Below are 25183 nucleotides of genomic sequence, written 5' to 3' on the forward strand. Positions count from 1 at the left end.
AACTTTTTAAATTTCCCGCCTCTTAACTGAAAGGGCATCACTTCTCTTGTCAGTTGACTCCAGTCAAAATTTGAACAAGATGCGTCATTTAGTTTGTGTTTGACAGCCGGCAGACTACCACGTGACTTGAGAAGAAAATAAAAAAAAGTGTATTTTGTCCTCTCATTAACCAAGGCTAAGTTTGTAAATAGTTTTGGAACTCTGCACGATAAATTTGAATGGTAAGAAAGTGGTTTACTGAATTTCTTTGTGGCCGTACAAGCACGGAAGATGCCGAAACAATTGAAAAAAAATCATGATATGGGATATTGAAAGTGCGACGCTCAGTGGTTTCAATTTTGAATGATCACTTGGGTATGAGATAGCTTTCCGCAGGAAGGCTTCCGCGTTTGCTCACAATCGATTGCTTTTGTGCAATCGTGTGACAACTTTGCAGGAGGTTTGTCGTTGTTCAACGGCAATATGGATGAGTTTTTGCGTGGATCCAGAGTCAATCTGTCATCAAATGCCAATTTAAATGACCTCAATAAATCTTATTTTTTGGAAAGTATAAAAAAAAAATTGGAGAAACCTTGGACAAAGTGTATAGGCTAAACAAAGGACACAACGTTGAAAATTAAAATAATTTTTTATCGAAAAACCTGTGTTTCTTTCTTATTGACCTGCACTCGTATTATTCCCCAAAGTCTCTGTTATATGTACAGGGTGGACAAATTTGAGGTTATGAAGTAAATTCACTTAAAAACACATTCTTCATATTCTGTTATGATAAATGGCCACATGAAAATGCTTCACTTTTCTTGAGAAATCACGCGACTGCTAAATTTCTCATGCAATAACTGGTGGTTGATATCTTTCTCGATACCGAATGCCATAATCACAAATAAGAACAAGATGGGCTGTGCCGAATCATCATCAATATGTGACAATAACATATTTTTCTGCACCGATTCTCACAAAAGTTTGTAGAAAAATTTCGGGTTCATATATGTTTTCCGAGTTTTGCCATACCTTCAGTATAATTTCAGAGTACATTGAACATTATAGTGTAAACAGCAAAGATTTTTTTGCTTCGAAAATGTCGAATTTGGACCAACAAAGCGTCATATATGGGAAGTTTTACTTTACTTCTTACACGTATTGCTCACCGAAACTTAAGGTGAATGTGTTCCATCGGTTTCAAATTGCGAGAGTTGGTTTGTTCGGTTCACTCAACAATAGCTTGCAAAATCATTGGGAGCTACTCAAGCAGCAATTTCAAAATTAAACCGTATAATTCCATCATGACTATAATTCCACATGTTGCAATACCAGTTAAAAAGTATTTAGAATGAAGTGGTTGGAAAGTTTCAGAACAACCTCTCGGGGAACAACCTCTTACTTTGGAACAGAGTATGTATACTCTGGTCTATGGATATTGGTCTCAAAAGATGTCCAGTTCTTTCCAAAGAAATATAAACTGTGTTTTCTAAAATTAACTCAAATGTTGCGTAAATTTTTGTACACCCTTTATATGTATACACGCCTACCACTTATGCTAAATACAAAAATTAATTACAAAGTTAAACTTTAGAAATTTAATACTTAAAAAGCAATCAATTTCTTGTTCGATTAAAATGATTGATCAAATAAATGAATGATGTTTAATAAAATGAATAATATCCAGGGATTTACTCTAAATTATATGGATGTATGTATAAATGGAAAAAAATATTTTAAAAACATTTGCCAATATTTTATTGGCCATACATTCAATAATCCAATTACTCTGATAGCCTTTCAAACGCAGACGGTTATATTCATCATTTTGATAATAAAGAACCGATAACATAGAACCGTTTTAAAGAAACGATGCTCAATTTTGAAAATACAATCAAAATAACGAAATATTTTAATTACATTTAGTGACTTTATAATAAATTTAAATATCAAATTTGACAAAGAGTTAATTATTGTAAAGTTTTGTTTAAAAAAAATAGTTTACCATGTATGTTATGTTAAGCATCTACTATTATCTAAATGTAGCCTTGGGCATGGTTAATATTACTTATAATCCTTTAACTAATAACTACAACTTATACAACTGGACCATTATGATCTATTGTGGCTTGTTTAATTTATTCACTGTGGTATTTCAACAATTTACCTTCGTCGTTAGCTTGATGGATATTCTGTATTGCGGCCGTATGGGCTCTGTAATGGTAGCGTTTTTCTTTCAAATATTTTCTATATATGCCGTCTTTATGACTATTGTCTTAGAAAGTTGGCTAAAAAGGCGGCGTGTCTTTGAAGTTTTTAATAAAATTAAACAATTACTACAATACTATTTATGGGACTTGTGTGATGCAGAAATTCGTGAAGTTGTTAGACATACCCGTTATCTGTTGTTAAGAAAATGTATTGCATGCCTGTGTGAAATAATCATCTTACAATTGGAAATAGTGGGCCGCATTTATGGGCCAAAATGTAGATTTGTGAAAAGTGTTTATTTTATGGCCAGTAATATATTTTATGCCCTCTCAGATCTGTGCTGTATTTGTTTGGACATTAATATTTATATTGGTTTCCTTTTTATCTATATGTGTGTTCAGCTATTAATGGTGCGTTTAAGGAAAATGTTGCAAGAAGTTAAATTATTGCAACGCCTTCAGCTGATAATGTCAGCTAATGATATTAATCTACAACATAGACGTCAGAAATTAACGCTTGATCTTCAAATAATTATGAGAGATCACATGGTGTTGAAGAGTTTAGCTAAAGAGATTTTTAGCATACTTCAATTGCAATATTTACTACTACTGCTGAGTTTCTTTTTGGCTTTAGTGGCCGTACTTTTTGTTTTATCAGAATATATTATAGTATATTTTTTGAAAAGACTTTACTTAATGAATTATTATCAAATTGCATATTTATTATTTATCTTCGTGGCAATTGTTAGTAATATTGTATTATTGTTTAATATGTGCGAAATGTTGATAAATAGTTTTAAGGAAATGGCCCAGTTACTCCACCGAATTGATATTTATGCCTCTTGGGACTCTAACTCATTGTTTCTTAGAGATGATCTTGTTTTAAGTGTAAGTATAAACATTTTCTCTTAGCTAATTTGTATTATAATTAAACATAAGTGTTTTGTCTTTTGTAATTAGCTGGAGTCGTCATTGTTGCAGTTGCAATGTCCGGAGTTGGAATTCAACGTTTGTGGTTTTTTCGATTTAAGAAATAGTACTTGTATGTCTATGTTTTGTTCTATTGTATTTGGCAATTTTTTGTGTCTTATACAAGCTTTACTAGAAATAATTTAAAATAAAATTGTCTCAGATTCTGAAGAAATTGCTGCACATTCAATATACATCATTAATATGCTTACAATATTTAATATAGTTAATATTTATTATCCCTTTTTTTCTTTTTATTTCTGTTTACTGGATAAAAATGCTGTAAAACGTAAAATAAAAATATTAATAAAAAAAATTTAAAACAAATTTACCTTGTTTTGAGCCCATTTAACAATAATGTACTTTACTTCATTCTTATATTACGTTTCAATACTACAATTTGGCTTTTGTTTGCTAAAACACGTTCCTAAAATAAATAAAAAAAACAAACAATAATTAATACTAATGTTTTGTTTTGTTTTTTCTTCACAGTATCTTATAATGTATTTAATTTGTGTGGATTTTTTTTAAAAATATTTCTTTGTTAATGAAATAACTAAAATATTATATGAATGTCTAGATAATTGTTTGTTTGTTTAGTTAAAATATTTTTTCTTTCAAATCTTAAAGATCTTATAAAATAATGTACATTAAAAACTAATATGTTGTAAACATATTTGATATTTTCTTAGAAAAAAATATTTTTAATATAGTAATAATAATAACACTACCTTAATAATTTATCTTTCTTTTTTTTTCCTTTTTCATTTTGTAGGTTTAATTTCGTTAATAAATCACAAAAAATGGCATGCTATATTTATAAAAAAAGAGTAAATGAAAGTTTTGTAATGAAGTGTTAGTTAGTAAGGGCATAGAGAGGATGAGGTGATTTTAGTTGAGTTGAGTGGGGAAATTTATAAAGGAAATTGTTTATAGTAAACTAAATATACAAATATTTATAATATACACAGTTTATAAATTGTTGCATTTAGTTTGTTGTATATAAATTTAAATTGTAACATAATTATTTCGTTGCTTAATTAATTAATTTTTTTTTGTATGTTTGTTGGTTTAGTGAAAATTAAGAAAATTTTGGGAAATTTCATTCAAGTTATAAACAAGATTATCACGTTGTATTATTTTTTTTTGCATTTGGCAAATGCTTATTTCTTTTTCTTTTTTACAAAAAAAAACACAATAAAATTAGTTAAAACTATTATTTTTTTGTTTGTCTTTCCTTGTGTTTGTTGTTTGTGGGTTGATTGTAAAAAGTATTACACAATTTCAAAATAAAAACCTTTTCTTTTAATCATAAGCACTATTTAGTAATTGCGCACATTTATAATATAACTTTTGTTGTTTTGTTTGTATTGTGACAATACGTGTTTTTTCGCTTTAAGTCTATTAATGGAAAAAGATTTTATGCCACAATATGACTATTTTTATTTAGATCTGTTAGAAGTTCTGCATCTAAATCTTCAGCTTCAAGCAAATCAGTGCAGGCATCGCCGTTTGGTAAATTAGGTCTTATGGTGGTATTAGGATTTGTAACAACAATAATATTGTTGTCTATAGAATTCTGTCGACGTTCACGTTCTCTGACTATGTGGGGAGCTTCATTGAATTCATCTAATTCGTCCATGCCTATAAAGAAATAATCATGAAAAAATTGCTCATCCATTTAAAAAGAAAACTTCAGATTGTGTGAGATTTTCTATAAAGAAAATGTGCCAGATAGTGAGAGATTTTCTATAGAGAAAATATACTCAGATTGTGAGAGATTTTCTATAGAGAAAATATACTCAGATTGTGAGAGATTTTCTATAGAGAAAATGTTCTCAGATTCTGAGAGATTTTCTATACAGAAAATGTGTCGGATTGTGAGAGATTTTCTATAGAGAAAATATGTCTGATTGTAAGAGATTTTCTATAGAGAAAACTTGACAGATTGTGAGAGATTTTCTCTAGAGAAAATGTGTCGGATTCAGAGAAATTTTCTATATAGAAATTGTGTCAGATTTTGAGAAATTTTCTATATAGAAATTGTGTCAGATTTTGAGAAATTTTCTATAAGAAAATGATCTCAGATTTTGAGAAATTTTCTATAAGAAAATGATCTCAGATTTTGAGAAATTTTCTATAAGAAAATGATCTCAGATTTTGAGAAATTTTCTATAAGAAAATGATCTCAGATTTTGAGAAATTTTCTATAAGAAAATGATCTCAGATTTTGAGAAATTTTCTATAAGAAAATGATCTCAGATTTTGAGAAATTTTCTATAAGAAAATGATCTCAGATTTTGAGAAATTTTCTATAAGAAAATGATCTCAGATTTTGAGAAATTTTCTATAAGAAAATGATCTCAGATTTTGAGAAATTTTCTATAAGAAAATGATCTCAGATTTTGAGAAATTTTCTATAAGAAAATGATCTCAGATTCTGAGAAATTTTCTATAAGAAAATGATCTCAGATTCTGAGAAATTTTCTATAAGAAAATGATCTCAGATTCTGAGAAATTTTCTATAAGAAAATGATCTCAGATTCTGAGAAATTTTCTATAAGAAAATGATCTCAGATTCTGAGAAATTTTCTATAAGAAAATGATCTCAGATTCTGAGAAATTTTCTATAAGAAAATGATCTCAGATTCTGAGAAATTTTCTATAAGAAAATGATCTCAGATTCTGAGAAATTTTCTATAAGAAAATGATCTCAGATTCTGAGAAATTTTCTATAAGAAAATGATCTCAGATTCTGAGAAATTTTCTATAAGAAAATGATCTCAGTATCTGTATGTGTGAGAGAAAATCTGTATGCATCAAGTTCTGTCAGATTTTCTAAAAAGAACATGTCTCAGTCTTTATTAAATTCTGTAATCTGTTTTCATTATGAATCATATCAACTTACCTGCATATTTTGTACCAGTTAAAAGTAAATATTGTCCAGAACGATTTGGCCACAATAAACCCGTCATGACACAATATGCCAAACAGTCGGCGGAGTTGGTAATGCCCAGCAAAAGTTTATAACGCCACATGGGACTGACCTGTAAAGCCACTATGGCCACAATGGGCAAATAAATAAACCACACAAGACTTGAAGCGCCCAAATGTAAAAGAAAATCCAATTTCTTGGTCGAATGCTCATATTTCATGGTGTTGCGTAGCTCATACAAAAACCACAACATAAAGGTAGTGCTGAAAATAAAAAAAAAAAAAAACAAATAAATAAATAACTATGAAAAGAAACTAATAAAAATAAACTCACCGCAATATTAAAACAATCCAGCCGGGCCAGGTTTGATATTCATCAACATCGGAAATAATATCAACCTCAGTCTATAAACAGAAATAACCATATAATTCCATAAAATAATAAATTGTAAGGAAAAAACTTACTCTATCCCAGTAGTAAAGGAACACATGAAAAGCACAGTAGGGTACCCATATACTCATTAAGATTATCCAGCCAGTGCGGCTAATTTGTTGACGTGTCACAGCCCATCCTTTGGCCAATAACAATAAAATTAACATAAATGTAGTCTAAGGAAAATTTTAAATAAATACATTTTATTAAACTCTTTTTAATTCAAAATACTTCCAATTACTTACCCTACTAAATATATCTAATATGTCACCCGATGTTTGTACATTTGGCAAACCCTTGCCATTTATGGCAAACTTTATCAGATGCGCTGATATCAGTGCTAAACTAACAAACTCACTTAACAGACTCAGCGTGAACAGTTTTGTTACCGGATGCTTTTGTAAACGCACAGCATAGATTTGCATTGGCAGGAGTATCATGTAGACTAGTAGGAATATTAAATACATTTCTAAAAGATTCTGACGATCGAATGAGAATTCATAGGTTAGTGGATGGGCGGCTGAATTATTTGGATGTCCATTCACCACATGTATATCATAGTGTACTTCGGTAATGCTGTTGTTAAGAAAGGAGGCAGGCGCTGTTAAAGTATCGTAAGCATGCCATTTACAGGTGGTGCGATTGCGATAACATGCTACCATGGCAACGTACCAGAATCTAAAGAAATGCAGACATTATTATAAAGAGAAAGAGAATGGATTATAAAAGAAATGTAATTCTTTTTATTTACTGTAGTTTGAAAGATATAAGGTTTGCTGGTTTAATATAAATAATAATAAACAAGAGTATGAATACAAAATGAGACATTTTAAATGATGGGGGCTTTTATTTACCAACAAAAGCTTGTTTGCCAGAAATTATTCATTAACAATTGTTTTGCTATAATTATTTGCATAGAATTTTGTTATAACAATCGAAAACAGCCAGGAAATAAATAGCTATAGAAAAATGTTTGTTTATTCAATTGTTTTCTCTATTATACGAAATTTTTTAAATTCCCTATAAAAAAGGTTAATTTTTAAAGCAACAAATAAGTTTTATTTTCGGCTCTGACGAATCATACAGTACTTAAGATAATGAACAACTATTTATAGTGAAACAAATTTAAAAAAAAATTATTTTTATATTGATGTACATATATACTTTTCTAGATTGATTTTTTTAAATTAAATTTTTTTTATTCGAGAGATCAATTAAAAAAAATTGATCTCTCGAATAAAAAAAATTTAATTTAAAAAAAAAAGAAATTTTATTTCTTTTCATAATTGATTTCATTACAAATTTTACTATTTTTTTTAGAAACTGAACTTTAAAATGTTTTTTTGAATTTATACATTTTTGAAATTGAAATGTTTAAAAATTAATTTCTTTTTAATTTTGGATTTAAAATTAATTTTTTTGCCAAAACTTAATATTTTTATGAAAAATTTAAATTATTTTTAAATTGAAATTTTTAAAAATAAATTTCTTTTTAATTTTGGATTTCAAATTAATTTTTTTGGCAAAACTTATTATTTTTATGAAAAATTTAAATTATTTTTTTTTCGAAATTTTAGTTTCTTCTGAAATTCAAATTTTTTTTCGAAATTTTATATTTTTAAAATACATATTTAAAAAAATTTATATATTTTCCAAAATCGTTTATTTAAGTTGGAAATTTCGTTTTGAAAAATTTAAAAATGTTGTAGAAATTCAAAATTTAATTTCGAAATTTATTTTAAGAAATTGAAATTTAAAGTTTTTATTTTCGAAATTTAAAATTTTATATTTATTTCAGAAATTTAATTTTTTTCGAAATTATGTTTTTTCCAAGAATTCAAAATTTGCTCGATTTTTTAAATTCTTTTCAGAATAAATTTTTTTTTAAATTGGAAATTACTTTTTTAAAATTAAAAATTGTTGGATCTCAATACTTCTGAAATTAAAATTTTTGGTACGGAAATATAATGTAGAAAATGATTTTTTTAAAAATTCAAACAAATTTTTAAATTCTATTATTTTCAAAAATTGAATTTTTATTTATTTTTGAAATGTTTTCCAAAATTAAATTAATCTGTATTTTTTTTTTTAAATTGATTATATGTATGTAATTTATTGTAAAAGAGAAAGTTTTCCAAATTCAAAACTTGATTTCAAAATTTAATGATTATTTTCTACATTGTATTATTTTGTTGAGTTCCAACAATTTTTAATTTTAAAAAAGGAATTTCCAATTTAAAAAAAATTTAATTCTGAAAAGAATTTAAAAAATCGATCCAATTTTTAATTCTTGGAAAAAACTTAATTTCGAAAAAAATTAAGTTTCAGAAACTAAATATAAAATTTGTAATTTCAGAAAGAAACTATTACATTTCGAATTTTCGAAAATAAAAACTTTAAATTTCAATTTCTTAAAATAAATTTCGAAATTAAAATTTGAATTTCTACAACATTTTTAAATTTTCAAAACGAAATTTCCAACTTAAACGATTTTGGAAAATATATAAACATTTTTTTAAATACATACATATGTATTTTAAAAATATAAAATTTCGAAAAAAATTTAATTTTTAAAAATTTGAATTTCTGAAGAAACTTTTCGAAAATAACAAAAATAATTTAAATTTTTCATAAAAATATTAAGTTTTGGCAAAAAAATTAATTTCAAATCCAAAATTAAAAATAAATTTATTTTTAAAAATTTCAATTTCAATAATTTTGTTTAAATATTGGGTGTATGACCTAAAAATGAGGTATTTAAAATAGATTTGAAGGGTACATATCTGTCATTTATTCTCACTTAGTTCAGGTCATACACACAATATATTGCACTGGTTCCTCTAAAGAGCGTCAACTCAAAATTTTTCAATTTTCACTTTTTGCAAGAAAATACAGTTGTATCCGTACAGTTGTTTCATTGTAATGTATTAAAAAAAAGTTTTTTGCTTCTACGGAACATTTTAAAAATTTGAGTTGACGCTCTTTAGAGGAACCAGTCCAATATGTATTCCATTTCCATTATTTTTTATTTTCGAAACTTCTAAAAAATTTAAATATAAAAATGAAAAAAAACAATTAATTTCAAACAATTTTTTTTAGTTTTTTTTCAAAATTAAAATTTTTGTAAAAAAAATTTTTTTTTTTTTATTTTTATATTTCAATTTTTTCGAATGACATTTTTATTGAGAAATTTTAAATTCTTTTGGAAATTAAAATTTTCTAAATTGTTGTATTAAAATTTATTTTTTTCAGAAATTGAAAATGTTTTGAAACGATTTATTTTCAAAATTAATTTTTTTATTTTCGAATATTAAAAAGAGTTTTTTCTGACATTTTAGGTTTTTGATTTTGGAATTAGAAAATTTATTAAGTAACGTTTGTTATTTTCTCAGCATAATTTATCCGACATTTTTTTTTGTTAATTTTTCCTGAAGTTGCTACGCAATGGAGTAGCGAAATTTAAAAAAATAATGAAAAACTTTTTAAATCTGACTCAATAATCTAGAATTAAATTTTTTTTATTAAAAAAATTTAAAAACATTTTTTTATTGAATTTATTTTTGGTTTTATAAGAGAAAAATAGTAAAAAAATAATTCGAAATTATTTGTTTTTAAATTGTTTTTAAAAATATTTTTTTCTGAAATTGAATTTAATTTCTGAAATTACATTTTTTAATTATTTGCTAAATGTACTTATTTTTGAAATTTAAATTTTCACTACAAAATTTTGGATATTTTAAAAAAACTTATTTCATTTTCTTTGCAATGTATTTAAATATACTAGGATCGCCTGGTGGCCGAAATTCGACCACTTTTTACCACTTTCATGGAAAGAATTTTTTATATTGTGCACATCTAGAGAAAAAATCCTTTTAAACCATATGTGTTTCATCAATATTGGTGGACAATAACATACTTAAAAGTGTACCACAAAAAAACGTGTGGCCTATTTATATATAAGATTATCGAAATAGGATAATTTGAGAAATTGAAATATATATGTTGTAAATAAATTAAAAATCGAAATTAAAGGCATTATTCATAAACAATTTTTTAAATTTATCCAAAGGTTTATAAATGAAACTTTGTATGGAAATCTTGTTTCATAAACCTTTGATAAATTTAAATACATATAGGGATAAATCATGGGGGTAAATATATATTTTGAAGTGGATAATTCCCATTCCAATATTTGGAAAATTTAGTTAAATTTTATATTCGAATGAAAATTAAAATTTGCCTGTAAAATAATTTAAAATAATAGAGTGGTTTTCGGACAAATTTGTTCGAATGATTTTTAGGTTGATATCGTAAAACTGGTAGGTAGATTACATTTCATTTGTTTTAGATTATTTTAAACTTTACTTTAGTTCTGTTTGCAAAACCAATGATGCACGTACATATTTGCTAACAATACATAAAAACTTACTGTCTGTTATTTTAAAAATAAAGTCAAAGTGTCTGTCTCTTAAAATTATTTCAAATCTATTTTTTACTTTTGTTTAATTTAAAACAAGTACCATTTTTTCATTAAATAAATAAATTTATACTAAATACTAATAGACTAATTTATGAGACTAATTTGTTAAAAAATAGAAAATAAATTTCTTCTTTTTTTATCTAAAACAACAAAGCAAACAAAAATTTAAATAGCAACAACGTAAAATGTTTTGTTCCAACTGCCCTGCCACCAGTAGTAGAAACGGTTAAGTTATCTTATCTTTTGCAGCTCTATAAGATTTTCAGTGATTTTTGTTTGTTTTTTACGCTGGCAGAGATGGACACGTGTATAAAAACTTGTTTTTGGCGCTTTGTGTGTGTGTTTTTTTTTAAATCACCACAATTATTGATGAAAAAGACAAGGAATATCGAGATGAAAAGTGAAAAAAGAGAAATGCAAGACTAATGACCCTGAGTATGAACCTTTAATGTATGCTTTGCCAAATTGGCATAGCAGCAGCAGATGGCACTAGTAATAGTTTGTTACAAACATTTGTGTTTTACGTACATATGTGATGTTTGTGGGTTTATGCAGCAATAACAAAACACAATCGATCGAACGAACGAACTCACCTTGGCTGGGATACCTCACTGATAACGTAGGTAAATTGACTATCCGCAATAACATTGCTGGGAGCATCCTCATCCACACACAACTGGCCCTGAGGACAGGGTATGCGCCTCAGAAAATCACGCTTGCCATGGGCATTACAGTCGACATCGTAGGCCAACACTTGGACACGCTGGAACATATGCTGGCAGGCCAATTCGCGGGCATAAATACTAAGACTACGATTGTTGTAGAAGTCCACAAAAGTGGATTTGTCCAAAACTACCAGTGTGACAGGTTGATGGAATTCTTGCGTAGAGGTGACATTGCCATAAATATAGCCAAAGGAATCTTGTGGTCGATGCAGTTCGGCCTTTTGAAAACCAAACTTAATGATGAATTTGAAAAAATCTTGTGTATCAAAAGAACCCTTGAGATGAGTGGCAGCGACCATGTACTGCTGACAGCCCAGGAAGGTTATAAGATGTAGGAGTAACCTTAACAGGGTACTCCCTTTTAAATTCATGTTTATGTTCTCTCTTTACTTTTCTTTCTCTTTTGTCGTATGTTTTTCCTCTTTTATTTTGCTTTCCTTCACCAGCCTGTTCTCATGGAATTAATTAATTATTCACCAAGTCTTGAACGTTTTTTAAAATTACTTTTACTTTTTTTTATTTGTATATTTTTTCCACTACAATTATAAAATTAAGCAATACAACTCTTTAGTGGCTGGTTAATTGTTGACAACAATAACAAAATACCAAGTACAACAATAAAAAAACACACACAAAAGATTTGTCGCGTTGGTTTGGCCTGGGTGTGTGTATGTTTTCCTTTTTTTCTCTCAGCTTTAAGAAGTTTTATATTTTTTTCTTTTTCTAAACATTTGTTCTGTTTTATTAATAGTTAACTTTTTTCAACACTATTTATAGGTTTTGTTTTATATTTTTATAAATATAAATAAGTTAATTTTCCACTTAAATAAATCAAAAAACACCGAGCAATTCTCGTTTGTGCAAATTTCAAGAGAAGTTAAATATGTAAAAGAAAATAGTGAATACAACAAAATAAACATAAAAACAAATGTTGACGTGTATATCCACCACGCTTCTAGTAAGTTTTTAGAGCTATGAGAAAATGTATATGTTTGGCAAGATAAACAATTGTTAGCGGAGACAACACTCTTAATGGAAGGTGGTGTAATATTAAGAGTTTCTATAGAAATTAGCTGCGATATATGTTTTACTAAAGTCAGGAAGTACTTTAAATTAATTTAGTTCTCCATATAATTAAAATAACTAAATTATAGAAATATTATTACTACAAGTATGTATTTTTAAATAATATAGAACTATTTTCCAAAGTATTTAACATTTATACAAATATGGCTTAAAAACGTACAAATATCTATAATAGTACACTTACAGCAAGTACTGGGTGACTGTCGCGAACTAGTGATTTTATTTTTCATTACGGATGCTAAGCGGAAGCAAAGTGACCTTAAATAGTCAGTTAAAAAGTGATCTCCTGACAGCCTAATGACCGATTGCTTGTAAAGAAACATTTATGCAACTAAGCTCCAGTATATTCTGGGCGGTAAAACAATTACTTTCTAAATTGCAGTACAAAATTAACGTTTAAAGTGACTACACTGTAGATTACTTAAAGACACTAAAGTGACAATTGACCTAACGCTAGATTACTTGGTATTCAGGCAGCCGTCCAAAACATTCGTCTCCCTTTGTGATACTTGGGATGTAAGTATAACATAAAGTGTTTTTCCATACAATGCAACCAAGGCGTATTAATACGCCTCGTACGCAAACATCAACGCACTTCTTTGAAAATCAGCCGACATTGTGATGCTAATTGGCCGCTTTGGAGCTGTGATTTGAGCCCTTTAGATTATTTTCTGTGGGGAGCCATTATGGATAAATATTACGCAAACCATCCAGAGACAATTGAACCATGAAGTCGAACTTACCATTAAAGAGATTCGATCCGAAACAATCGAAAATGTACTGAAAATTTGAGTTGATAGGATGAGGTACTGCCGAGCCAGTCATGGTAGTCATATGATTTATCAACACAATGTATATTAAACAAGTTTGTACGTATCAATCACAAAAGAGTGCAGTACAAAATAAACATTTAAAGTGACTACACTCTAGATTAATTAGAGACATTTGAGTTACCATTGACTTTACGCTAGATTGCCTGGGATGTTGATAATAAATAGCCCAAAATATATACACCCCTATCGGCAATAACATGTGAAATTTTGTTCCCATGAAATATCCATTTCCCTCGAAGGGAAAATTGCTATCGGGAATATCACGATGAAGTTTACATTGACAATAGTTGATTTTGTTCGTAGCAGCTGTTTATTGTTTACAAAATTCCATCTAAAAATTTCACAACAAGGGGAATTTTTTCACGCGAACAAAGTTGATGAACGAAAAAAGGAAAATATTTCATGTGAAATATTGATTCGCGATAGGGGTGATAAATTGAATTCAGCCAAGGGATCAGATTAGTGACAATTACTGTCTCTGCTGAGTGTAGATAGCGGAGTCGTTTGTCTGTTGAAATCATCTTTCCGTATTATTTGGCATAGTACAAGAGAAATTGCCATCACGAATTATGGGTTAGGCAAAAAACTGCTTGTCGACCTATACCTTCATACAGGAAGGCTCTCGAACTAAACTCTTAAGTTTTATAATCTCAACCAATTTCCAAAACGAATTTTGTTTGGCAATAAAATTTCGAGAAACCATAAAAAACTTAAAACTCTCGAAGGCAGAGAAAAAGTAATTTATTATCGAGAAACTCGGTCCACAAAAGGCTGAGATATAAAAAACCCGGACAACGTCGATTTTTTATCTATATCAGAATTACTAAGTCTTTAAATACATATGTATATATTTGAAAGACCATTGCAACGACGCCGTATAAAGTTGGAAAATGGTTCAAAATCGGGAAAAACATTTTTTAAGCCGAATTTTTTTTCACTAATAAATTAAATTTTTTTTAATTTTTTTAAAATTAAAATTTTGTCAAGACCTTTGCAACGACGCCATATAAAGTCGGACAATGAGTCAAAATCGGAAAAAATAATTTTTAAACCGAATTTTTTTTTCACTAATAAATTAAAATTTTTTTTTTTTTAAAATTTAAATTTTTAAAAATTAAAAAAAAATTTGAAACAAACTTTTTTTTAGTTTTGTTTACCTAAACAAATTTTTTTTCACAAATTAATTTAAATTTTTTTTTTAAATTTTTTAAAAATTATTTTTTTTTTAAATTTTTTAAAAATTAAAATTTTTTTTTAAATTTTTAAAAAAATTAAACAAATTTTTCTTAATTTTGTTTACCAAAAAATATTTAAAATTTTTGTTTTAAAGTATAATTTGGTGAAGGGTATGCAAAATTCGGCACCACCAATAATGAAAATTCTATATTCAATGATCAAAAATTATCAAATTAAAAAGTCAAAATTCAGTAGAAAATATTAAAAAAATTTTGTTTTTGAGCAAATGAATACTTGATTCAATTATAAAATAATTGAAACCAGTTCAATATGGGCAATTCCACTAGAATCGCGACCACGACTGAAAACACAAAAACCCTTGAAACTTTTCTTCAAGATGATTTGAATAGAAGAAAATAATAAAATTATTATTATAAGAGAAAAATCTGTCACGTTCGGTATGTCACGTACGATATTAAATTTTATTTATTATAAAATCATCCAAAGATTGTTTTTATTTAAATATGACGGATTGTAAAGCAAAAATATTTCGTTTAGTGTAAGAAATTAAAAGAAAACGTAACGCCTCTCACGATTCGAATATTATCGCATATTTCTACATGTACCTAAAAATGAGTTCCGTTTTATATCACATACGATATACCCTTATTTCGCTCAATATTTTGGACAACAATATTTCGAAAGAACTTTTTATTATTTTGAAATATAGTACCCTCTGAATGGAACATAAAGACCAAATTATTTTTCAGATACTCTTATTTTGGTAAAATCTATTCCACTCTATATGCTTACAAATGTCACGTACGATGATATGGAATTGCCCATATGTGATAAAAATTTGAATTGAAACTATTTAGAAAAGTTTTTTCTATGTGTATTTATTTTATTAATAAAATACTCATTTCCTTATAATTTTTTTTACTTCATTTTTAACTAAACTTTCATAAAATTTTAATGAAAACCAAAAATTGGCTCCATTTTGTCTAAATATTTTGCCATTGTCTCTGTATTTATTTAGGTTAAATTGTTTTTTTGGTAGGTACCACTATTTTATTTAACTTGATTTGTATTGATCATAAATAACAATTTTATTTACAATTTCTATCTATCTATTGTTTTGTTTATTTTTCTATCCCTTCTTGGTATTGAAAACTATTCAATAATCAGTCTATAAAAAATCGCTGACTCTGTTCAAACACATACACTTGTTTCCGCACAAATAAACACTGAAGTTTTGTAGCTGACGCATTGGCAGCAAGTAATTCACTTGATTAATTTAATAATAAAATACCAACAAATACATTTTGGATACATAAGCAGAAATAAAAGCACTGCTAGCTACATAGCCACACACATGCTGAAACAATTTGTTGCCGAAAAAAGACAATTGGACGCCAAAATAAAAGAGCGCGTTTTGTTTAGTTTGTTGAAAAACAAACTATTAATAAAATTGATGTTTTTTGGGAAAAATGTGAAAAATTATTGTAAATATTTGTTGGGGTTTTTTGCTAAAAGGATATGTCACTTTAAGTAATAGGAAGTAACATTAGACTGCTGCAGGAAAAAAGAAAATTGAGAAAATTATTACAGTCTTGTCGATAGAGTAATCTATAGTGTAGTCAAGTTAGTAATCTATAGACTAGTCTAAAGTATAGTTCATAGTCTAATCATAAACTATAGACTAATCAATAGCGAGACTGTACTCTCGTCTAAAGTCTCGTCCACAGTCTCGCCTACAGTATCTTTTATAGTCTCGCCTAAATTATCCTCTAAAGTATTCTCAATAGTTTCGTCTATAGTCTGGTCTATAGTCTCGTCTATAATCTGGTCTATAATCTCCTCCAAAGCCCCGCCTAATGAATTGTTTGCATACATTCTCTTCTATAGTCTCTTCCATATAGACTCGTCTTAAGATTCTTTTATATTCTCCTCTAATGTCTCTTCTACACACTACTCTATTGTCTCGTCTATTGTCGCATCTATAGACTCCTCTAGTGTATCGTCTAAACTTTCAGTCTCGCCCTAAGTCTATCCTATAGTCTTATCTACAGTCTCGTCTATAGTCTCCTCTATAGGCTCATTTATAGTCCCGTCTGTAGTCTCGTCTAAAGTCTAGAATAAAGTCTCGTCTATAGTCTCATCTATAGTTTTCCCTACTATAGTCTCGCCTACAGTATCGCCTATAGTCTCGTCTAAAGTATCCTCTAAAGTACTCTCAATAGTCTGTAGTCTCATCTATAGTCTCGTCTATAATCCGGTCTATAAACTCCTCCAAAGCCCCACCTAAAGTATAGTCTATAGTCTCGTCTATAGTCTCATCTATAGTCTCCTCCATTGTCTCCTCTATTGTCTCGTCTAAACTCTCATCTAAAAACTCGTCGTAATATCTTATATAGTCTCGTCTTTATTCTCGTCTCTAGTCTCGTCTCTAGTCTCGTCTCTAGTCTCGTCTCTAGTCTCGTCTCTAGTCTCGTCTCTAGTCTCGTCTCTAGTCTCGTCTCTAGTCTCGTCTCTAGTCTCGTCTCTAGTCTCGTCTCTAGTCTCGTCTCTAGTCTCGTCTCTAGTCTCGTCTCTAGTCTCGTCTCTAGTCTCGTCTCTAGTCTCGTCTCTAGTCTCGTCTCTAGTCTCGTTTCTAGTCTCGTTTCTAGTCTCGTCTCTAGTCTCGTCTCTAGTCTCGTCTTTATTCTCGTCTCTAGTCTCGTCTATAGTCTCGCTTACAGTCTCCTCTATAGTCTCGTCTACAGTCTCGTCTTTATTCTCGTCTCTAATCTCATCTATAGTCTCGTCTCTAGTCTCGTCTACAGTCTCTTAACAGTCTCTTCTATAGTCTCGTCTATAGTCTCGTCTATAGTCTCTTCTACAGTATCTGCTATAGTCTCCTCTATATTCTCGTCTATAGTCTCGTCTACAGTCTCATCTATAGTCTCTTCTATAGTCTAGTCAATAGTATATCCTATAGTATCTCCTATAGTCTCATCTATATTCTCGTCTATAAACTCCTCTATAGTCTTGTCGAAAGTATATTCTAAAGTCTCAGCTAAAGTCTTGTCTGTAGTCTTGCCTAAGCTTCATCTCTATTGTCCTCTCTAGTCTCGTTTATAGTCTCTCGCCTTTGGTATCTCGTTTCTAGTCGCTCATGATCTAATCTATATCAATAGTTTTTACAAACCTTTAAAATCACCTAAAATTTTCACATTAAACTCCTTTGAAGCTTTCGGTTTATCCCACTGCTAAGTTCAATTTCTATTTAAAGAATCTCCTTTTTTTTAAACAATACAAATCTCTTCCTTTAAATTATCAAACAAAACTCATCTAATCCATCAAGTCAACAACTTCTAGTGTCACAATGACAGACATTTTATTTTGTCTAGCTGGGGCATTTGTACGAGAAATATGCTCCTAATGATATTGAAATTATTCTCATTCACTTAAAATGCTTCTGCATTTACATTTCAGATACTTGCACACATTTTAATTACTCGAAAATAAAAATGGAAACAAAATCATCGTTTTCGTTTATTTTTTCAACTTCAACAAATATTTAAGGGGTTTTGAATAAACACATGCCATATCCGTGTGTTTGAATATTCTTATGCACAGATTTGGATAAAGGGTGTGGCTGGAAAATGATAGTTTCACAATAATGCAATTTTTGGAAGTGACTAAGATCCCTCGCTTGAAGTAAAAATATCCCAGACAATAGAAATGATATTGAATATTTTCTTTTTCGCTAGATTTTTAAAACTGCTGATAGGTTGTAGGGATTATAAAGATATTTACATATAATGAAAAACCCTGTAGATATTTATGTATGCCAAATGGAATTGCCAAGTTGGGAGAGTGTAGTCCTGTATGTATACTCCTGTACTCCTGCTTGGGTTTGTGTGTAAGTCCTTATGCGGACGTGCAATATGTGTCTCATTGAAGTGCATCATTATGATAATAAAGTCCGCATAACAACTCCAAACATTTTTACTCCTCTCACACAGAAAATATAAACACTTCATATTCTTTTTGCATAAATCTGGCTGTAATAGACGTGGCTGCATATATGAATATACCCAGCACTTCTAGAAGACTGTCCCGAACTACTGATTTTACCCATCATTTAGGGTGGGAACTAGTTAATTCAATAGCTATGTGACTAATTATTTTAACACGTGCATGTCCTAAGTAGGGGTTCAAATGACCCCTTTTGATTTCAATGAGACTGGTCAAATGTAGTCAAAGCATTCACATAGTTTTTTTTTAACATGTACGGGTGATAATTGACCTCAAATAGAAAGTAATGTAACTAGTTCCCAACTTAAATTATGGATAAAATCACTAATTCGGGACTGCCTCCTAGAACTGCTGGGATATGTATGTGTTACATATGCAAGTGTAAAAGTAAATATGTCTATATGTGTTAGTATTTGTATTTTTTTTTTCTGTAATTTTTTGTTTAATGTTATATAGATAGACCTTTTGCGCTTTATTGAAAACGTTTGGTGTGGTTGGGCGGCAGTAACGTTTAAAAATTCATTTGTATTCATTTAACAACAGAAGAGTTCATAACGTTTTTTATTTCTCATATCGCCTGCGTCCCCCAGCCTGTGCCTCATACATGGCATGTATTTTGAATAAGAATAGAGGAGTATGCCTGTGTGGCAATAACAGCAATAGCAACAGCAGGCATGCAACAGAAATCTACTCTACACATATGAAATTGCCAAAGGATTCATAAAGGTTACAAGGCTGTGTGTGTGTTTTTGCCATAAAATCCTTTTTAAGTAGTGGGTAGCTGGAGGCATCCCAAATATAATTGTATGTGTGTGAATTATCTTTGTTTATAGACAAGTTGCAGGCATTCTTTAAGGTTACAAGTTTCGAGGGTCTATTCTTTTCCTCTTTTTCATATATTTTTTTCTTTTTGTATGATTCTTTCCTGCAGCTTGTTGCAACTATAGCTGAGTGATGACGATGATGGTTTATGCAGTTTATTGTTGCCGTTTAAAGTTTGTGTTTTTATTTTTATTTTCAATTTTGGCAGTCGCTTTTACACAATTTGTTGAAGAGTTTAACAAGTATTTTGAAGAGTTTTATAATTTTTAGCTAAAAGCACGTGACATGGAAACAATAAAGTTTTGAAAAGCTTTTCAAACTAATGAATTTAATGGATATATAGACTAGACTAGATTATATACAATATACAAAACTATATACGAAATTCAGACTAGACTATAGAGGAGACTATACAGGAGACCACAGATAAGACTTCAGATTAGACTATATTTATACGAAAATAGAGGCGACAATGGACGGGACTATAGATGAGCCTATATAAGAAGACTACAGGCGACAATATAGTCGAGACTATAGAAGGGCTATATAAGAGAATTTAGATGAGTGTTAACACGAGAGAATACTGTATCTATAGACGCAACAATAGACAAGACCATAACGAGACTATAACGAGACTATTGATGAGACTATATAAGGAACTATAAATGAGACTATAGACGAGACCATAGACTAGACTTTAGGCTAGACTATACACGACACTTTAGGCGAGACTATCGACGAGACTATCGACGAGACTATAGACGAGACTATAGACGAGACTATAGACGAGACTATACACGAGACTATAGACGAGACTATACACGAGACTATACACGAGACTATAGACGAGACTATAGACGAGACTATACACGAGACTATACACGAGACTATAGACGAGACTATAGACGAGACTATAGACGAGACTATAGACGAGACTATAGACGAGACTATAGACGAGACTATAGACGAGACTATAGACGAGACTATAGACGAGACTATAGACGAGACTATAGACGAGACTATAGACGAGACTATAGACGAGACTATAGACGAGACTATAGACGAGACTATAGACGAGACTATAGACGAGACTATAGACGAGACTATAGACGAGACTATAGATGAGACTATAGACGAGACTATAGACGAGACTGTAGACGAGACTATAGACGAGACTATAGACGAGACTATAGACGAGACTATAGACGAGACTATAGACGAGACTATAGACGAGACTATAGACGAGACTATAGACGAGACTATAGACGAGACTATAGACGAGACATTAAGCGAGACTATAGACGAGACATTAGGCGAGATTATAGACGAGACATTAGGCGAGACATAAGGCGAGACTATAGACGAGACATTAGGCGAGACATTAGGCGAGACATTAGGCGAGACTATAGACGAGACATTAGGCGAGACTATAGACGAGACATTAGGCGAGACTATAGACGAGACATTAGGCGAGACTATAGATGAAACTATAGACGAGACCATAGACGAGACTATATACGAGACTATAGACGAGATTATAGACGAGACTATAGACGAGACATTAGGCGAGACTATAGAGACATTTGGCGAGACTATAGACGAGACATTAGGCGAGACTATAGACGATACATTAGGCGAGACTATAGATGAAACTATAGACGAGACCATAGACGAGACTATATATGAGACTATAGACGAGATTATAGACGAGACTATAGACGAGACATTAGGCGAGACTATAGACGAGACATTAGGCGAGACTATAGATGAGACTATAGACTAGACATAAGGCGCGACTATAGATGAGACTATAGACGAGACGTAAGGCGAGACTATAATACTGTAAACAAGACCACAGACGAGAATATTGTAGAGACAATAGATGATAATATAGACGAGACTTTAGACAAGCCATTAGAGGAGTCTATAGACGAGACTATAGATGAAACTATAGAGAAGACTGTAGGCAAGACCACAGACGAGAGTGTAGTCGAGTTATTATATACGAGGCTTTAAAAAATAATTTACAAGAGACAATAGAAGATACTATAGACTATAGACGAGACTATAGACGAGACTATAGACGAGACTATAGACGAGACTATAGACGAGACTATAGACGAGACTATAGACGAGACTATAGACGAGACTATAGACGAGACTATAGACGAGACTATAGACGAGACTATAGACGAGACTATAGACGAGACTATAGACGAGACTATAGACGAGACTATAGACGAGACTATAGACGAGACTATAGACGAGACTATAGACGAGACTATAGACGAGACTATAGACGAGACTATAGACGAGACTATAGACGAGACTATAGACGAGACTATAGACGAGACTATAGACGAGACTATAGACGAGACTATAGACGAGACTATAGACGAGACTATAGACGAGACTATAGACGAGACTATAGACGAGACTATAGACGAGACTATAGACGAGACTATAGACGAGACTATAGACGAGACTATAGACGAGACTATAGACGAGACTATAGACGAGACTATAGACGAGACTATAGACGAGACTATAGACGAGACTATAGACGAGACTATAGACGAGACTATAGACGAGACTATAGACGAGACTATAGACGAGACTATAGACGAGACTATAGACGAGACTATAGACGAGACTATAGACGAGACTATAGACGAGACTATAGACGAGACTATAGACGAGACTATAGACGAGACTATAGACGAGACTATAGACGAGACATTAAGCGAGACTATAGACGAGACATTAGGCGAGACTATAGACGAGACATTAGGCGAGACTATAGACGAGACATTAGGCGAGACTACAGACGAGACTTTAGGCGAGACTATAGACGAGACATTAGGCGAGACTATAGATGAAACTATAGACGAGACCATAGACGAGACTATATACGAGACTATAGACGAGACTATATACGAGACTATAGAAGAGACTATATACGAGACTATAGAAGAGATTAAAGACGAGACTATAGACGAGACTATAGACGAGACATTAGGCGAGACTATAGAGACATTTGGCGAGACTATAGACGAGACATTAGGCGAGACTATAGACGAGACATTAGGCGAGACTATAGATGAAACTATAGACGAGACCATAGACGAGACTATATACGAGACTATAGACGAGATTATAGACGAGACTATAGACGAGACATTAGGCGAGACTATAGATGAGACTATAGACTAGACATAAGGCGAGACTGTAGATGAGACTATAGACGAGACGTAAGGCGAGACTGTAGATGAGACTGTGGATGAGTCTACAGACAAATATTGTCGAGAGTATAGAAGATAATATAGACGAGACTTTAGACAAGACAATAGAGGAGTCTATAGATGAGACATAGATGAGCATTTAGTCGAGACTATAGAGAAGACTGTAGATGAGACTACATACAAATATTGTCGAGACTTTAGAAGATAATATAGTCGAGACTTTAGATAAGACGTTAGAAACGTCTATAGACGAGACTATATAGGATATAGATAATACTGTAAACAAGACCACATATTGTAGATACAATAGATGATAATATAGACGAGACTTTAGACAAGTCATTAGAGGAGTCTATAGACGAGACTATAGATGAAACTATAGAGAAGACTGTAGGCAAGACCACAGACGAGAGTGTAGTCGAGTTATTATATACGAGGCTTTAAAAAATAATTTACAAGAGCAATAGAAGATACTATAGACTATAGACGAGACTACAGACGAGACTATAGACGAGACTATAGACGAGACTATAGACGAGACTATAGACGAGACTATAGACGAGACTATAGACGAGACTATAGACGAGACTATAGACGAGACTATAGACGAGACTATAGACGAGACTATAGACGAGACTATAGACGAGACTTTAGGCGAGACTATATACGAGACTGGAGACGAGACTGGAGAAGATACAATAGACGAGACTAGAGAAGAGACTATAGACAGTGCTATAGATGGGACTAGAGACGAGAGTATATATAAGGACCATAGATAAGACAAGATTATAGATGACTCTATAGACAACACTATAAAATATAGACGATAGACTATAGAGGAGAGCCTATAAACGAGACTATTGAAGAGACTAGAGATGTTACTATATAGACGAAACTTATTTGCTGTATTTGAATTGTTTGATTTTAATTACCATTAATTTCCTTTATTGTCCAACACAAGTGTTTTTATTTAATATATTTGCAGCATCACCAACGCTATGAAAATGCTAAAAATTATTATTCCTTTTTTACATCAAATCATAACCATATATTCATTATTTGAAAAATAAAAAAGCAAATAAAATATAACACCACAGTTACCATATATATAATGTGAATGTAATATAAACTATAATTGATATTGTATGGTTTGCTTCACATCCCATGGACGACTGCCTGGCAGCCAGAATTATCATCAACAATGATCGTAAAAAGTAACCTTAATTGCTGCATGCAATCCCGGGCTATTTCATACTAAATGAACGATATGAATTGAATGATTCCAGATAGGTTTTTTATTGTGGGAGCATATTTATTCCGTTATATGTATATTTTATATTAAAGGGAGAAGATAACTATTAGAGGTGTATGTACATAAGGGTAACTACAGTGGGTATAATTACAAAAGAACTATTAAACAAATCTTTATACTGCATTGTTTTAGAATTATTTCATCTCAATATTAGAAATTCTAAAATATTATTAATTAGTTTCCATTTTTATGATTTAAATTGATCTTATTCCTCTTAGTTTGTTGCTCACTGTGTTGCAATTATAAAAAAAACCTACAACGCCAAAAAGTATGCTCTTAAAAACCACACAAATTGCCATCATCATGATGATGATGAGCATCATCAATGTATTTATGAATGTGTGTGTATGCAACATCAAAGAATTTTTTTGTAACACAACTACAACTATAACTACACACACAGATACCAACCAGGTTTTACTTGCTCATATCGTATGGGTGTAAATATAAAGTATACTCACCCTAGCTCCTGGACACAGACAATTTTTCTGTATCAATATATTTTTTTTTTCTTTTCTGCAATACATGCATGATCCACACAATTGTGACTTAAACAGAATTACAATTTTATTTTAATTTGCATTTAAATGAGCTTAATAGTAAATAAAAGAACACAAATGCACACACAAAAAGCGATACTATCGAACAAAATATTTTGCTGTGAATAAAGGATATAATATTGGTGAAAAAAAGTATTTTATGTATATAAAATACAAAAGAGTAAACTTCGTGAAAAACACAGAATTTACAGAAATAAGCGGCAAAATGAACAAAAAAAAAAAATACAGAACGCAAAAAAAATCATTCTTGTTAAATGATGTTGTGTTGTTGAGTTGGTCTTGTCTATAGACCAATTGTGTGGTTAGGGAGTAGAAGCTGTACAATGTAACAATATATACATCTTCGCTTACAGAATGCATGTTTGTAATGATTCCATATGAGTACATTTAAATAATACC

General features: G+C 30.5%; 1 protein-coding gene across 1 annotated transcript; it reads right to left on the reverse strand.

Annotated features, from left to right (window-relative positions):
* Positions 1 to 3491: 3491 nt before the first annotated feature.
* LOC135959578 (integral membrane protein GPR180) lies at positions 3492 to 12581 on the reverse strand. The gene is made up of 6 exons (XM_065510532.1): positions 11599 to 12581; positions 6771 to 7203; positions 6558 to 6701; positions 6427 to 6497; positions 6067 to 6356; positions 3492 to 4802 (listed from the first exon to the last, which is right to left on the reverse strand). The coding sequence occupies exons 1-6, from the start codon at positions 12099 to 12101 to the stop codon at positions 4579 to 4581; spliced, it is 1665 nt and encodes a 554-aa protein (XP_065366604.1). The 5' UTR covers positions 12102 to 12581; the 3' UTR covers positions 3492 to 4578.
* Positions 12582 to 25183: the final 12602 nt, after the last annotated feature.

This window comes from Calliphora vicina, chromosome 5 (assembly GCF_958450345.1).
Source record: "Calliphora vicina chromosome 5, idCalVici1.1, whole genome shotgun sequence".
Lineage (NCBI taxonomy): Eukaryota > Metazoa > Arthropoda > Insecta > Diptera > Calliphoridae > Calliphora > Calliphora vicina.